This window comes from Pantherophis guttatus, chromosome 15, assembly GCF_059756535.1.
Source record: "Pantherophis guttatus breed Tessera chromosome 15, ASM5975653v1, whole genome shotgun sequence".
NCBI lineage: Eukaryota > Metazoa > Chordata > Lepidosauria > Squamata > Colubridae > Pantherophis > Pantherophis guttatus.
This window is the reverse complement of record NC_142077.1, coordinates 1,994,479-2,007,500: the sequence shown is the minus strand read 5'-3', so window position 1 is coordinate 2,007,500 and position 13,022 is coordinate 1,994,479. Positions and strand designations below refer to the sequence as shown.

General features: G+C 45.2%; 2 protein-coding genes across 4 annotated transcripts in view; both read left to right on the top strand.

The window, feature by feature from the left end:
- The window catches only part of C1QB (complement C1q B chain), a 3,680-nt gene extending 3,527 nt beyond the window's left edge, over positions 1 to 153 (top strand). The window contains exon 3 of the mRNA XM_060684745.2: positions 1 to 153. This exon is cut by the window's left edge and continues 644 nt beyond it. The gene's annotated coding sequence lies outside the window, so the exon portion shown is untranslated.
- An 8,302-nt stretch (positions 154 to 8,455) lies between these two features.
- EPHB2 (EPH receptor B2) overlaps positions 8,456 to 13,022 on the top strand; it is a 62,607-nt gene continuing 58,040 nt past the window's right edge. For 2 of the 3 annotated variants that reach the window (XM_060684756.2, XM_087879240.1), the window contains exon 1: positions 8,466 to 8,803. In XM_060684756.2, coding sequence (XP_060540739.2) covers positions 8,683 to 8,803 — 121 coding nt within the window. In that variant the 5' untranslated portion in view covers positions 8,466 to 8,682. Of the gene's footprint in view, positions 8,804 to 13,022 lie in introns of all 3 variants that reach the window. The other variant, XM_060684754.2, reaches the window with a different exon arrangement.

Below are 13,022 nucleotides of genomic sequence, written 5' to 3'. Positions count from 1 at the left end.
CCCCCTCCAAAAGGGTTACGAGTTGCAACCCTCCTTGTCTCCTTCCTCCTTGCTTTCATCCCACCCCTCACATTTTTTTTTTTCCACGCACCACCTTTCGAGATCTCGGCGAGATTTTTTGCAAATGAATCAATAAACCGTTCATTGAGAAAAGTTTTGCAGGATTCGTGGGGGGATTCGAACTGGGGTTCAAACTCGGGGAAGAGGGAGGGAGTTTAGGAAGTGGAGGGGGCAAAAAAGGGTATTTTTGGGGGGAGGTCTTGACTCTAATCCTCCACTGTTCGGTTAGGGATTGTTTGAAGTTACGACGGCACTGGTAAAAAAAAAAAAAAAGGGACTTTTTTCACACTTACGACCGTGGCGTCACCATCCCCACGTGACTTACATTCGGATGCTCGGATGCTGGTTCGTAGTTATGACGGCGGCGTCACTCCCTGAGCCAAATTCCTCCCTTAGCAATGTAAATTCTGGGCTCTTGTGGTGGTCGAGGAGTGCCCGTATACGTTTTAAGTTTCATCAAATGGAATCAAGTCAAAGCAAAAGTTAAAAAGCTAAAGCAAAGTACAGACCGTCCTGGACTTACGACCACAATTGAGCCCTTAAGTCACTTCAAGCGGTCATTAAACGAAGTGTTGTAAGTCGAGGATTTTACCTGTACCTGTGAGCCCGATGCAGCCAGCAGGGGGCGCTAGACGCTCAAGGATTGGCATTGAGACCTTAACGGGAGATTGCAAGAGAGGCAGCAAAGACCCCCCCCCCAACTCCCTTTATGAAAAGGGGGCTTTGTGGATACTGGAGGAGCCTGGGAGGGAAGGAGGGAGGGAGGGAGATTGAGTTACAACCCCCCCCCCCACCCCCCAAAACCTTTGTCCAGTCTGAAGGCAGTTTGGCTGGCCCTCTGCAGGCCCAGGAGTCGTCTCCAGCTGCCCCCCACCCCCACCCCAGCCCCACATCAGCTGGGCCTGAAAAGCAATTCTAGAAGGGAAATGAAAAGGGAAGAAACATGAAATTGAAGGAAGGAAGGAAAGAAGGCAGGAAGGAGGGAGGGAAAGAAGGAAGGAAAAGGGAAGGAGGGAGGGAGGGAAGGAAGGAAAAGGAAAAGAGGGAGGGAGGGTGAATATAAGGGAGGGAGGGAAAGAGGGAGGGAAGAAGGAAGGGAGGGAGAGAAGGAAGGAAAAGGGAAGGAGGGAGGGAGGGAAGGAAGGAAAAGGAAAAGAGGGAGGGAGGGTGAATATAAGGGAGGGAGGGAAAGAGGGAGGGAAGAAGGGAGGGAGGGAGAGAAGGAAGGAAAAGGGAAGGAGGGAGAAAAGGGAAGGAGGGAGGGAAGGAAGGAAGGAAAAGGAAAAGAGGGAGGGAGGGAGGGTGAATATAAGGGAGGGAGGGAAAGAGGGAGGGAAGAAGGAAGGGGGGGAGAGAAGGAAGGAAAAGGGAAGGAGGGAGAGAAGGGAAGGAGGGAGGGAGGGAAGGAAGGAAAAGGAAAAGAGGGAGGGAGGGTGAATATAAGGGAGGGAGGGAGGGAAAGAGGGAGGAAGGAAGAAAGGGAGGGAGAGAAAAGGGAAGGAGGGAGGGAGGGAGAGAAGGGAAAAGGGAAGAAGGGAGGGTGAGTATAAGGGAGGGAGGGAAGGAGGGAGGGGAGAAGGAAGGGAGGGAGAGAAGAGAGGAAAAGGGAAGAAGGGAGAGAAGGGAAGGAAGGAGGGAAGGAAGGAAAAGGAAGAGGGAGGAAGAGTGATTATAAGGAAGGGAGGGAGGAAAGGAGGGAGGGAGGGAGAGAGAAAAGGGAAGGAGGGAGGGAGGGAGAGAGAAAAGAGAGGGAGGGAGTGAGGAAGAGGGAGGGCAAATGGCAGCTGCCCCCCACTTCCAAAGGGGCCGAGACAGCGCTGCCCCCTCCCCTCCCTCCCCTCTGGGGGCTCCGTGCGTGTCTCCCGTGACCCAGAAACGGGCTGCGGAGCTCCTGCACGGCCCTGGATGGTCCCTCTCTCTTTCTCTTTCTCTTTCTCTTTCTCTTTCTCTTTCTCTTTCTCTTTCTCTTTCTCTCTCTCTCTCTCTCTCTTTCTCTCTCTTTCTCCCTTTCTCTCCCTTTCTCTCTCTCTCTCTTTTTCTCTTACTCGCTGTTTTTCTCGCTCTCTCTTTCTCTCTTTTCTCTTTCTTGCTCTCTTTTTCTCTCTCTTTCTCGCTGTTTCTCCCTCTCTTTCTCCTTTTCTCTCTTTCTGTCTCTCTTTTCTCTCTCCTTTTCTCTCCTTTTCTCTCTGTCTTTCTCTCTCACTTTCTCGCTGTTCTTTCTTTCTCTCTCTCTTTCTTTCTTTCTCTCGTTCTCTCTCTCTGTCTTTCTTGCTCTCTTTCTTGCTCTTCCTCTTTCTCTCTTACGTCTTTCTCTTTCTCTCTTCCCCCCTTCTCCATCTCTCTCTTTCTCTTTTTTCTTTCTCATTCCTTTCTCTTCTTTCTCTTTCGCTCTCTCTCTTTTTCTCTCTTTCTCCCTTTCTCTTTCTCCCTTTCTCTCCCCCCCCACCATCTCTCTCTCTCTTTTTCCAGTAAACAACCCCCCTCTCTCCAAAACCCAGAGCTTTCAAGGAATCAAAAAGAGCTTGGGGGAAGAATAGCCAGCTCGCATCAGGCCAGCGGAGGAAAAAAAGGAATATATAACCCCCTCCCCATCTAGACCCCCCCCCTCCAGCCCCCAGGGAAAACCAAGCTGGAGAAAAAGCTTTCCTGGATTTGTGCAATTTTGCACAGAGGGGCGAGTTGGACGGAGCCCACCGCTTCTTCCTTGTGAAAAAAATAAAATAAAAAATAGCATTTAGACTTCTACAGGTAATCCTGGATTTACCACTGCAGGGGCAAAATTCCCTTAAATAAATGTCCCACTTAGCAACATAAATTTTGGGCTCCCTTGTGGTCGTAAATCAAAGACTACCTGTATAAATCCTTTACAGCACTCTCTGGGCAATTTAGAATAGAGGCACATGATTTGCAGCTTGCCCCCCCCCCCCCCGCAACAATCTGGGTCCTCGTTTTACCGACCACGGAAGGATGGAAGGACGAGGCATCCTGGAGCCGGTCAGGATCGAACTGCTGACAATCGGCAGAATTTTCACGTAAAAAGGAATCAATTTTGCTTCAAAGTTCTGCTCACAACGTTTTGGGTGGGCTGCCCTTGGTCAGAAAGGCTGAAATTGGATTTTTGCCCTGAGTGATAGGCTGGACTGGATGGCCTTTAGGGGTCCCCTGGAGCTGGGGCAAGGTTCAGGAAGCAGGAACAGTACAGATCTGGGGATAAATTTCTTAAAGCTCTAATGCTCTTTTTTTTTTTTATGATGGGCTGGATAGATTTCAAAGAATGTATTTTCCTGACGATTTGAGTTTCATTTTAAAAACTTAAAAGGGTATTTTACCTTTTCCGTATCCTTTGATCTTCCAACGATCTGATTTTTCTTTCCACAGGTTCTCATAATCTCTCTCTCTCTCTCTTTCACTCTCTCTCTCTCCCTCTTTTCTGCCTCTCCTTCTCCCTTTCCCTTCCTCCCTCTCTCTTTCTGTCTCTCTTTCTCTACCTCTCTTTTTTATATCTCTCTCTTTCCTTCTTTCTCTCTCCTCTCTCTTTCATTCTGTCTCCCCCCTCCCTGACTCCCTTTTTCTCTCTCTCTCCTTCCCCTCTCTCCTTCCCCTCTCTCCATCCCTCTTTTCTCTTTCTCTCTTTGTCTTTCTGCCTTTCTCTCTCTGTCCCTCTCTCTCTTTCTCTCCCTCTCTCCTCTCTTTCCTTCTCTTTCCTTCTCTTTCCTTCTCTCTCGCTACCTGATTCTCTTTTTCTCTCTCTCCTTCCCCTCCTTTTCTCTGTCCCTCTCTCTCTCTTTCTCTTTCTGTCTCTTCCTTTCTCTCTCTCTCCCATTCTGTCTCTTTTTCTCTCCCTCCCTTTCTCCTGCTCTCTTTCTTTCTCTTTCTCTCTTTCATTCTCTCTCTCCCCTCCTTCTCTTTTTCTCTTCCCCTCTATCCCTCTTTTCTCTCCTTTTCTTTCTCTCTCTCTCTGTCTTTCTGACCCCCTCTCTTTCTCTCTCTCTGTCCCCCTTTCTTTTTCTCCCTCCCTCCCTCTTTCTCCTCTCTTTCCTTCTCTTTCTTTCTCTCTTTCATTCTCTCTCCCTCTCTGACTCTTTTATCTCTCTCTTTCCCCTCCCTCTATCCCTCTTTTTTCTCTGTCCCTTTCTCCCTTTCTCTCTCTCTCTTTCTGTCTCCTCCTTCTCTCTCTCTTTTTTTCTCTCCCTCCCTCCCTCTCCCTCCCTCTCTTTCTCTCTCTAATTCATCTTTCAATTCTTTTATTCAATAACCCATCAAATTCAGTTGTCAGTGCCTCATGTCTTTAAAAAGGCTAAAATTACAAGAGATTCTTAAAGCATTCTAGGTCACATTGTTTAGATAATGCTTGTTTCATAATATGGCATGTTTCATAATATTATTATAGAGTCTCTCTCCCTCTCTCTATATAAAATAAATAAAAAAAAACAATATATATTTATTTATGAACAAATTGTATCTCCAATACATTATACACTCAATCAGTTTTATTGTTTTAGTTTTCAACTACGCTACTTGCGTTTCAAAATTTTATTTTAAACTTTAAAATTGATATATATTTTAAGGGGTGCTTAGTGGGTCTGTCGGATTTTTGCAGAAGCTTATTTCAGCCTCGCCTGCAGCAAAAATTCATTTTTTCTCTCTACTTCCTCACGAAGAGATTTGCCTTTTTCCTGAATAATTTAGGAAACTAAACTTGGTTTAATTCCATTAAAACAGCCTCACAGGTGCATATAAATAATGGGAGAAAACAAGCATTCCTAGCTGGATTTGAAAACTGTATATAATTCAGCGAGTCCTCGATTTACGATGATTCACTTAGTGACCGTTCCAAGTTACGATGGCACTGGGGGAAAAAAAGGACTTGTAACTTTTTTCCGCCCACACTTAATGACCGCAGTCGCGGTCCCTTGATCCAAATTCAGACGCTCGGCAGCTGCCTCGCATTTATGACGGTGATTTCCCCTTCGGTGGCTTTCTGATGAGCAAAAGTCCAAGGGGGGGAACTTGGATTCGCTTAACGACCGGCTGACTAAAAACGGTGGTGATTCACTTAACAAACGTGCGACTAATTTAACAACGGCGGTGATTCGCTTAACAACGGTCGCGAGAAAGATCTTAAAACGGGGCCGAATCCGCTGAACGAATGCATTTCAGAAAACTTTTCTCTGCAGGGAGCAATTAAAACTTGGGGAGGTTTCATGGCCCCCTCCCCTTTAAGTAAACCCCTTCCCAGTCTCGGTTCTGGGTGGAAATTTATGGACCGTGCTAAAAACTCTCCATAAAGTTTATTGCGGAAAGGATTTTAAACCTAAATTAACCCAGCTCAAGGTTAAGATGGGGGAAGGTGTGGCCGATAAGCCAGGTTTTGGTTGAGATTACTTATCTCTCTCTGGGGTGGGGGGGGCTGTCTCTTTGCTTATGGGATGGGGGCTTCTGCTTGAGAGAGGGGGGTTGTTTACTGGAAAAAGAGAGAGAGATGGTGGTGGGGGAGAGAAAGGGAGAAAGAGAAAGGGAGAATGAGAGAAAAAGAGAGAGAGCGAAAGAGAAAGAAGTGAAAAGAATGAGAAAGAAAAAAGAGAAAGAGAGAGAAAGAGATAGAGAAAGGGGGAAAGAGAGAAAGAGAAAGACGTAAGAGAGAAAGAGGAAGAGCAAGAAAGAGAGCAAGAAAGACAGAGAGAGAGAGAACGAGAGAAAGCAAGAGAGAGAGAAAGAAAGAGAACAGCGAGAAAGTGAGAGAGAAAGACAGAGAGAAAAAGAGAGAAAAGGAGAGAGAGAGAAAAGAGAGACAGAAAGTGAGAAAAGGAGAAAGAGAAAGAGAGGGAGAAACAGTGAGAAAAGAGAGAGAAAAAGAGAGCAAGAAAAAGAAAAGAGAGAAAGAGAGAAAGAGAGAAAGAGAGCAAGAAAGAGAAAAAGAGAGAGAGAGAGAAAGGGAGAGAGGGAGAAACAGCGAGAAAGAGAGAGAAAAAGAGAGCAAGAAAGAAAAAAAGAGAGAGAAAGGGGGAGAAAGGGAGAGAGAGAGAGAAAGAGAGAAAGAGAGGAAGAGGCTTCTGCCTCTTTTTTTGAAGAGGAATTTGCTTAAATCAGGAGCATTTATCATTCGAGGCCGTGTTGTGCAATGGGCACACACACTTTCACAGACACACAAAAATAAGCCATGAAGTCAGGGATCTGTCATTTTATAGTCGGTGTTTTTTCTTTTCTTTTCTTTTCTTTTTTTAAGGTTTCTAATTTTATTGGGCGGCCAGCCGCCCAGAGTGATTTGAGAGGTGAGGGGCACGGTGAAGGCATTCAACAAATAATAAACAGATGTGCATTGTTATTGGAAATACGTTAAGTGGATGGCATGTAATAATAATTGTTTAATCGGATTCCGTTTCATTTGTACGGGAAAGCATGGCCGGCGCCCAGGGGCCACACTCCCTTCATGCGTCGATGTGACATTTTTATAAAAAATAAAAAACTTTTAAAAGTAAAGAAATAAGGAAAATGATTGGATGGATGGATGGATGGATAGATATATAGAGAGAGAAAGAGAGAGAGAGAGAGAGAGAGACAGACAGACAGACAGATAGATATAGATAGATAGATAGATAGATAATGATGATAGAGAAACAGAGAGAGAGACAGATAAAGAGAGATAAAGAGAGAGCGATAGTGATAGAGAGAGACATATATATATATATATATAGAGAGAGAGAGAGAGAGAGAGAGAGATAATGATGATAGAGAGACATAGAGAGAGAGAGAGAGAGAGAGGGACATATATATATATATATATATATATAGAGAGAGAGAGAGAGAGAGAGAGAGAGAGAGAGAGAGACATAGATAAAGAGAGAGATATAGAGAGACAGATAGCTATATAGAGAGACATTATATATATAGAGAGAGAGAGACATAGATAGATATAGAGAGACATGTATATATATAGAGAGAAAGACAGATAAAGAGAGATAAAGAGAGAGCGATAGTGATAGAGAGAGACATATATATATATATATAGAGAGAGAGAGAGAGAGGGAGGGAGGGAGGGAGAGAGAGAGACATTATATATGTATATATATATATATATATATATATATATATATATATATAGAGAGAGAGAGAGAGAGAGAGAGAGAGAGAGAGAGAGAGGGAGAGAGAGAGAGAGAGAGAGAGGGACATATATATATATATAGAGAGAGAGACATAGATAGAGGGAGATAAAGAGAGAGATAATGATAGAGAGACATAGATATATAGAGAGACATTATATATATATAGAGAGAGAGACATAGATATAGAGAGACATGTATATATATAGAGAGAAAGACAGATAAAGAGAGATAAAGAGAGAGCGATAGTGATAGAGAGAGACATATATATATATATATAGAGAGAGAGAGAGAGAGAGAGGGAGGGAGGGAGGGAGAGAGAGAGACATTATACATGTATATATATATATATATATATATATATATATAGAGAGAGAGAGAGAGAGAGAGAGAGAGAGAGAGAGAGAGAGAGAGAGAGAGAGAGAGAGAGAGAGGGACATATATATATATAGAGAGAGAGAGACATAGATAGAGGGAGATAAAGAGAGAGATAATGATAGAGAGATATAGATATATAGAGAGACATTATATATATATATACTGGAGAGAGAGAGAGACATAGATAAAGAGAGAGACAGAATGATGATCCAGAGAGAGAGACATATATATATATATATAAAGAGAGACATAGATAGATAGACAGATAGACAGATGAAAGAGAGGGAGGGAGGGAGGGAGGGGATCTTTTCCCAAGCAACAAGAAAGTAGATCTTGAAGGAGAAGTTTGGGGTCTCTAACTCCACCCGGGGGTGGGATCCGAGAATCTCCCAAATCGAAAGCGAACAGCTGGCGGAGAACGGGCTGGCCGGCTGGGACCCACCCCGCCCCGCCATCTAGATCTGTGCCAGAGGGGAATCTCCTGGCGGCGGGGAAGCCGAGAGATTCGTGGGGGGAGGGGGAGGGAGCCGAGGAGGGACGACCCTCCCCACTACCCTCCCCTCCCCAATCCAGACCACGGGCAGCCTTAAAAACCAGGGTGGGGGGTTTAAGCTCAGGGGGAGAGCGGCTAGTCCCTAAGAAGGAGGAGCAGGCGGGGAGACCCCCCCTCTTTTACCCCCCCCACCCTCTCTCTCTCATGGGCTCATTTCAGGACCCCCGAGAGCGCCCGCTTCTCTCCTCCTCCTCCTCCTCCTCCGATAGACTGCGCCCGCCCGCGGAGGCTCCCCCTTGCCTCCCCCTTCCTCCGGAGGGGCTGGGATGGGAAAAGGGAGGGGAGGGGGCGGTCGGAGAGGCTCCCCCGCGCTCGCCGCCCCCTCCCCGCCTCCAGCGCCAGTCTCCTCCCCGCGCTCGGGCGGCGGAGGCAGCATCATCGGCGGCCGGCCGAGCTCGGCGGAGAGACCCCCGCCTCGCCTCCCACACCGCCTCATCTCCGGACCCAGCGAGAGGACCCCCTCCCCTTCTTGCCCACCCCACCCCACCCCCGGTCCCTGCGACCCCCCCACCCCTCCTCCTTCCCCCCACCCTCTCCTTCCCAACCTCCGGAGCTGATGGCCGCGTAGAAGCCCCCCGAGAGCGCCTCGCTATGGGGCCGCCCCCGCCCCCAGCCCCACCGCCGCCCCCACCCGCGACCCCCTCGCCGGGACCCGGTGCGCTCCGGCTCCTGCTTCTCTTGCTGCTCCCGCGGCCGGCTGCCTCCGTAGAAGGTAAGTCGGGCGTAAAGGATGCTCAAGCCATCTATCCGCCTGGCCCGGGAGACACCCCCCCCTTTTACCTTGTATGGGGAAGGGCCGCCATGGCCGCCGCGGTGGGCAACGGGGGGGACCCTCCCCTTCTCTCCCCCAACATCACAGCCCCCCACCCCCACCCCCGGGGGGGAAATCCTGGTGGAAATCCTGGGTTGCAAAAAAGGATTTGAGCGCAAAATCCTTGGAGCGCGCAAAAAGAAAAAAAAAATCCCTTGGAGAAGGAATCGCGAAGGCGGGGAGGGGTCTTCCCAGTTTTCCCATTGACCCCCACCGGGCTGTCGATCCCCCCCTCTGGAACACAGCCCCCTCCCCTCTCTCCCCATTCCTTGGCCCCACCGGGAAGGGGGTCTCCTCCTTCTCGCGCGGACGGATGCAGAAGATGCTTGGGGCTGGCCGGCGGAGGTTGCGCATGGCTTGGGATGCTGGGGCGCCCCTTTGGCCTTTTTTGGGGGGGTGGTCCTCTCTCCCACCACTACTACTACTACTACATTCACCCTGGTTTTTTTCTTCCTCGCCTTTTTTGCACCCTCTGCTCCCCACCCTCTAGACGTGGAAAGAAAAAACCGGAATTTTTTTTTTGCCAGAGTTGGGGGGTCTCTCTGCAGTGTTTTACATATCCAGGGTGGGCTTTTGGAGGCAAGAGAGAAGAAAGAAGGAAGGAAGGAAGGAAGGAAGAAGAACGGGGGTGGGTAGGAGAAATATGGGGTGATGCTCTGTGGGGTTCGAAAGGAGGAAGGGGGAATTTGGTTTTTTTTTCCCCCAAGGCGTCTTTCGCCTCTCAAGCCCCCACCCCAAAATGAGAGCCTCCCCCCTCCTTCTTTTTTGACATTTTCCTAGGGAGGAATTTAAAAAAATTCCATCGCCGTCTTTTAAGAGGGATGTGGGGAAAAAAAAAATCAGGTGTGTTATGGTGGCATTGTGTCATCACAGGGACGGTGGCATCACGCGTTGTGTCGTCATTGTCGTGGATTTCTCTGGATTTGAACCTGCGACATTTGGAGCAGGAGGCCCCCACGAAACTGACCCGTTCGGGCCTTTTAATTCTGGAGACCTGGCGTTTCGGGCCACACTTAATTTGAATTAATTTATTTTATATATCTATTTTAATGGGTCACAAAACTAATTTGTCGGGCCTTTTAATTCTGGAGACCGGGCGTTTCAGGATATCCTAATTTTAATTAATTAATTAATTTTTAAAATATTTTAATGGGCCACAAAACTAACTCGTTGGGTCTTTAATTCTGGAGATTGGGTGTTTTAGGATACCCTAATTTTAATTAATTTATTTATTTTTAAATATTTTAATGGGCCACAAAACTAACTTGTTGGGCTTTTAATTCTGGAGACGGGGCATTTCAGGCCACCCTAATTTTAATTAATTAATTAATCTTAAAATATTTTAATGGGCCACAAAACTAACTCGTTGGGCCTTTAATTCTGGAGATTGGGTGTTTCAGGATACCCTACTTTTAATTAATTAATTTATTTGCAAAAGGTGGCATTTTTTTTGACCCTGCTTGCTATGGGAACCCCCAAATCCCGTTAAGCTAAAATAGAGTTTTGGGGGTTCTCGGATTGTCGCTGTTGTGAGAAAAACCCTCCTTTGAGCTGTGAGAATCCCTGTCAGTTGGAAGTCACTGGAATTTGGATATTTTAATGCGCTGCGGGAATCCGAAATTAATTTTGATTTCGTGAGGTTCGAAAACGTCAAACTGCCTGTTGGGGGTTATTTTTCTCGAGATGTTTCTGGGTTCGCCTTCCTTCAAAGACTCCCCCAAACCCCGCATTTGGGGAGGTGCTTCTGGAACATTCCATGCGGCTTGAGGGGGGCCTGTAATGGGGGTGGGGTGGGGCGGAAGGAAAATGTGCGCGAGTGGGTGGACGATTTTGATGGATACAAAATCAATTTCCTCCCCATTTTTTCCCCCTTTAGGGCAGTGGGCTAGGTGAGGGGGTTATTGCCAATTTAAAGAGAATAATGTGGGGGCGCAGGGAGCGAGGATTTTTCAAAATGGTGGACGGCGATGATGTTGGTTGGCAAGGGTACGGAGTGCGTATCATTATGCAGACCCATTCATTCATTCATTCATTCATTCATTCATTCATTCATTCACCCATCTCTCTCTCTCTCTCTCTCTCTCTCTCTCTCTCTCTCTCTCTCTCTCTCTCTCTCTCTCTCTCTATATATATATATATATATATATACACACACATACACACACACACACACATATAAACTATATTTATCCCTCTATATCTCTCTAGCTATCACTCACTCTATTATCTCTCCCTCTATTTATCTATGTCTCTCTATCTGTCTGTCTGTCTATCTACCATCGATCTACCTATCATCTATGTATGTGTGTATGTATGTATGTGTCTGTCTGTCTGTCTCTCTCGCTTTTATCTATCCATCTCTATCTGTGTTTATAATCTATCTATCTATCTATCTATCTATCTATCTATCTATCTATCTATCTATCTATCTCTTTCTCTCTTTCTCCCATCCATCCATCCATCCATCCATCCATCATCTTTCTTTCTTTCTTTCTTTCTTTCTTTCTTTCTTTCTTTCTTTCTTTCTTTCTTTCTTTCTTTCTTTCTCTTTCTTTCTTTTTTTTCTTTCTTCTTTCTTTCTTTCTCTATTTAATATCTATCTGTCTATCTATCTATCTATCTATCTATCTATCTATCTATCTATCTATCGTGTTTCCCCGAAAATAAGACCCTGTCTTATATATTTTGAACCCTGAAATAAGTGCTTGGCCTTATTGCCATGCGCTCAAAAGCCCGATTGGGCTTATTATCAGGGGAGGTCTTATTTTGGGGGAAACAGAGTATCTATCTATCTATCTATCTATCTATCTATCTATCTATCTATCTATCATCTATCTATCTATATCTATTATCCATCCATCCATCCATCCATCCATCCATCCATCTTCAATGCTGCCCCATCTCCTCTCTAGTTTCTGTACAATCAGTTCTCACCAGTTAGCTTCATATTCTGGCTTTATCTGGGACTAGGAAATCACCCATTCATTATGCAAACCAAAGTCATTTTCTTAGCAAATTATTCTACCCAAAATATCCATTTCATGTATTACATCGTCCAGCTATTTTTTTTGTTTTGTTTTGTTTTGGCTGAAAAGCTCTGGATTTGCCTCTAAATGCTACAGGGCTGAGCAGGGTATTAATTTTCACTAAAATTACATCTATTTTCCCCGCCTTGCAACTGGAGAATGGCAGCTTTTAGCAAAATTGAAATAACTGGCGGTATTCGAATTTTTGGCGCCTCCAAATTTGGTCTTCTGGGGAAACTTCACGCTGTCTGTGAACCCTTTAAATTATATTTACATATTTTATTTTGGCATTTGTGATGCAGTGTTGTTTTATTTGATGCTGGTCGCCGTCTCGCAGTTTCCAAAGTGATCGTATTCGGTTGTGTCTGATTAATAGTAAAATATTTAATGGACGTGTTTTGATAGTATAACATCCTGCATATTTTGGTTTCTTTCCAAGAGTGCTAGTCATATATATTATTTTCTAAGAATATTGGGGTAGGATAATTTACTCTCTGTTCCCACAATGCAGATGGTTGGTTGCTTAATTAAAAAAAAAATTGCTTAATAAAAAAAGCGAGCTTCGGGAATCAATAGTAAGTTACTTTTCTGTTCTTTAAGAAATTATCTATAACAGCGTCTTGCTTCGGCTTGAGAGGTTGCCCAATCAATGATTCAAGGTGCAAACTGTAATTGTCTAGCTTATAACATTTCATATTTGCACCTTCAGAAATCAAAGCTGCGAATGCCAGCAAGGCTAAACTCTAAGGTAAGCTCAGAATTTTAACAACACGCCCTTGCGCTCTTGGGAGACTGAGACACAGATATGGCTTATCGAACATTTGAATTTCCCGGTTTTCCAAAAGGAGTGAATTTGAACAACTTTTGAAATTTCTTGAAGATTCTTTTGTTATGTACAGGTTGGGATTAAGCAAAAGCAATTAGCGTGCTTTAAAAAAAATATATATTCCTGATCAAGATCTGACAATTTAAAATTAACCAAAGCATTTGATTTCAGCTTTCCATCATCCCCAGCTAAGAAGAAGGGATGGTAATTTTTTCCATCTTATCTCCTTGAAGGAATCAAGCTGCAGAAATGTTAGAATGTATTTATT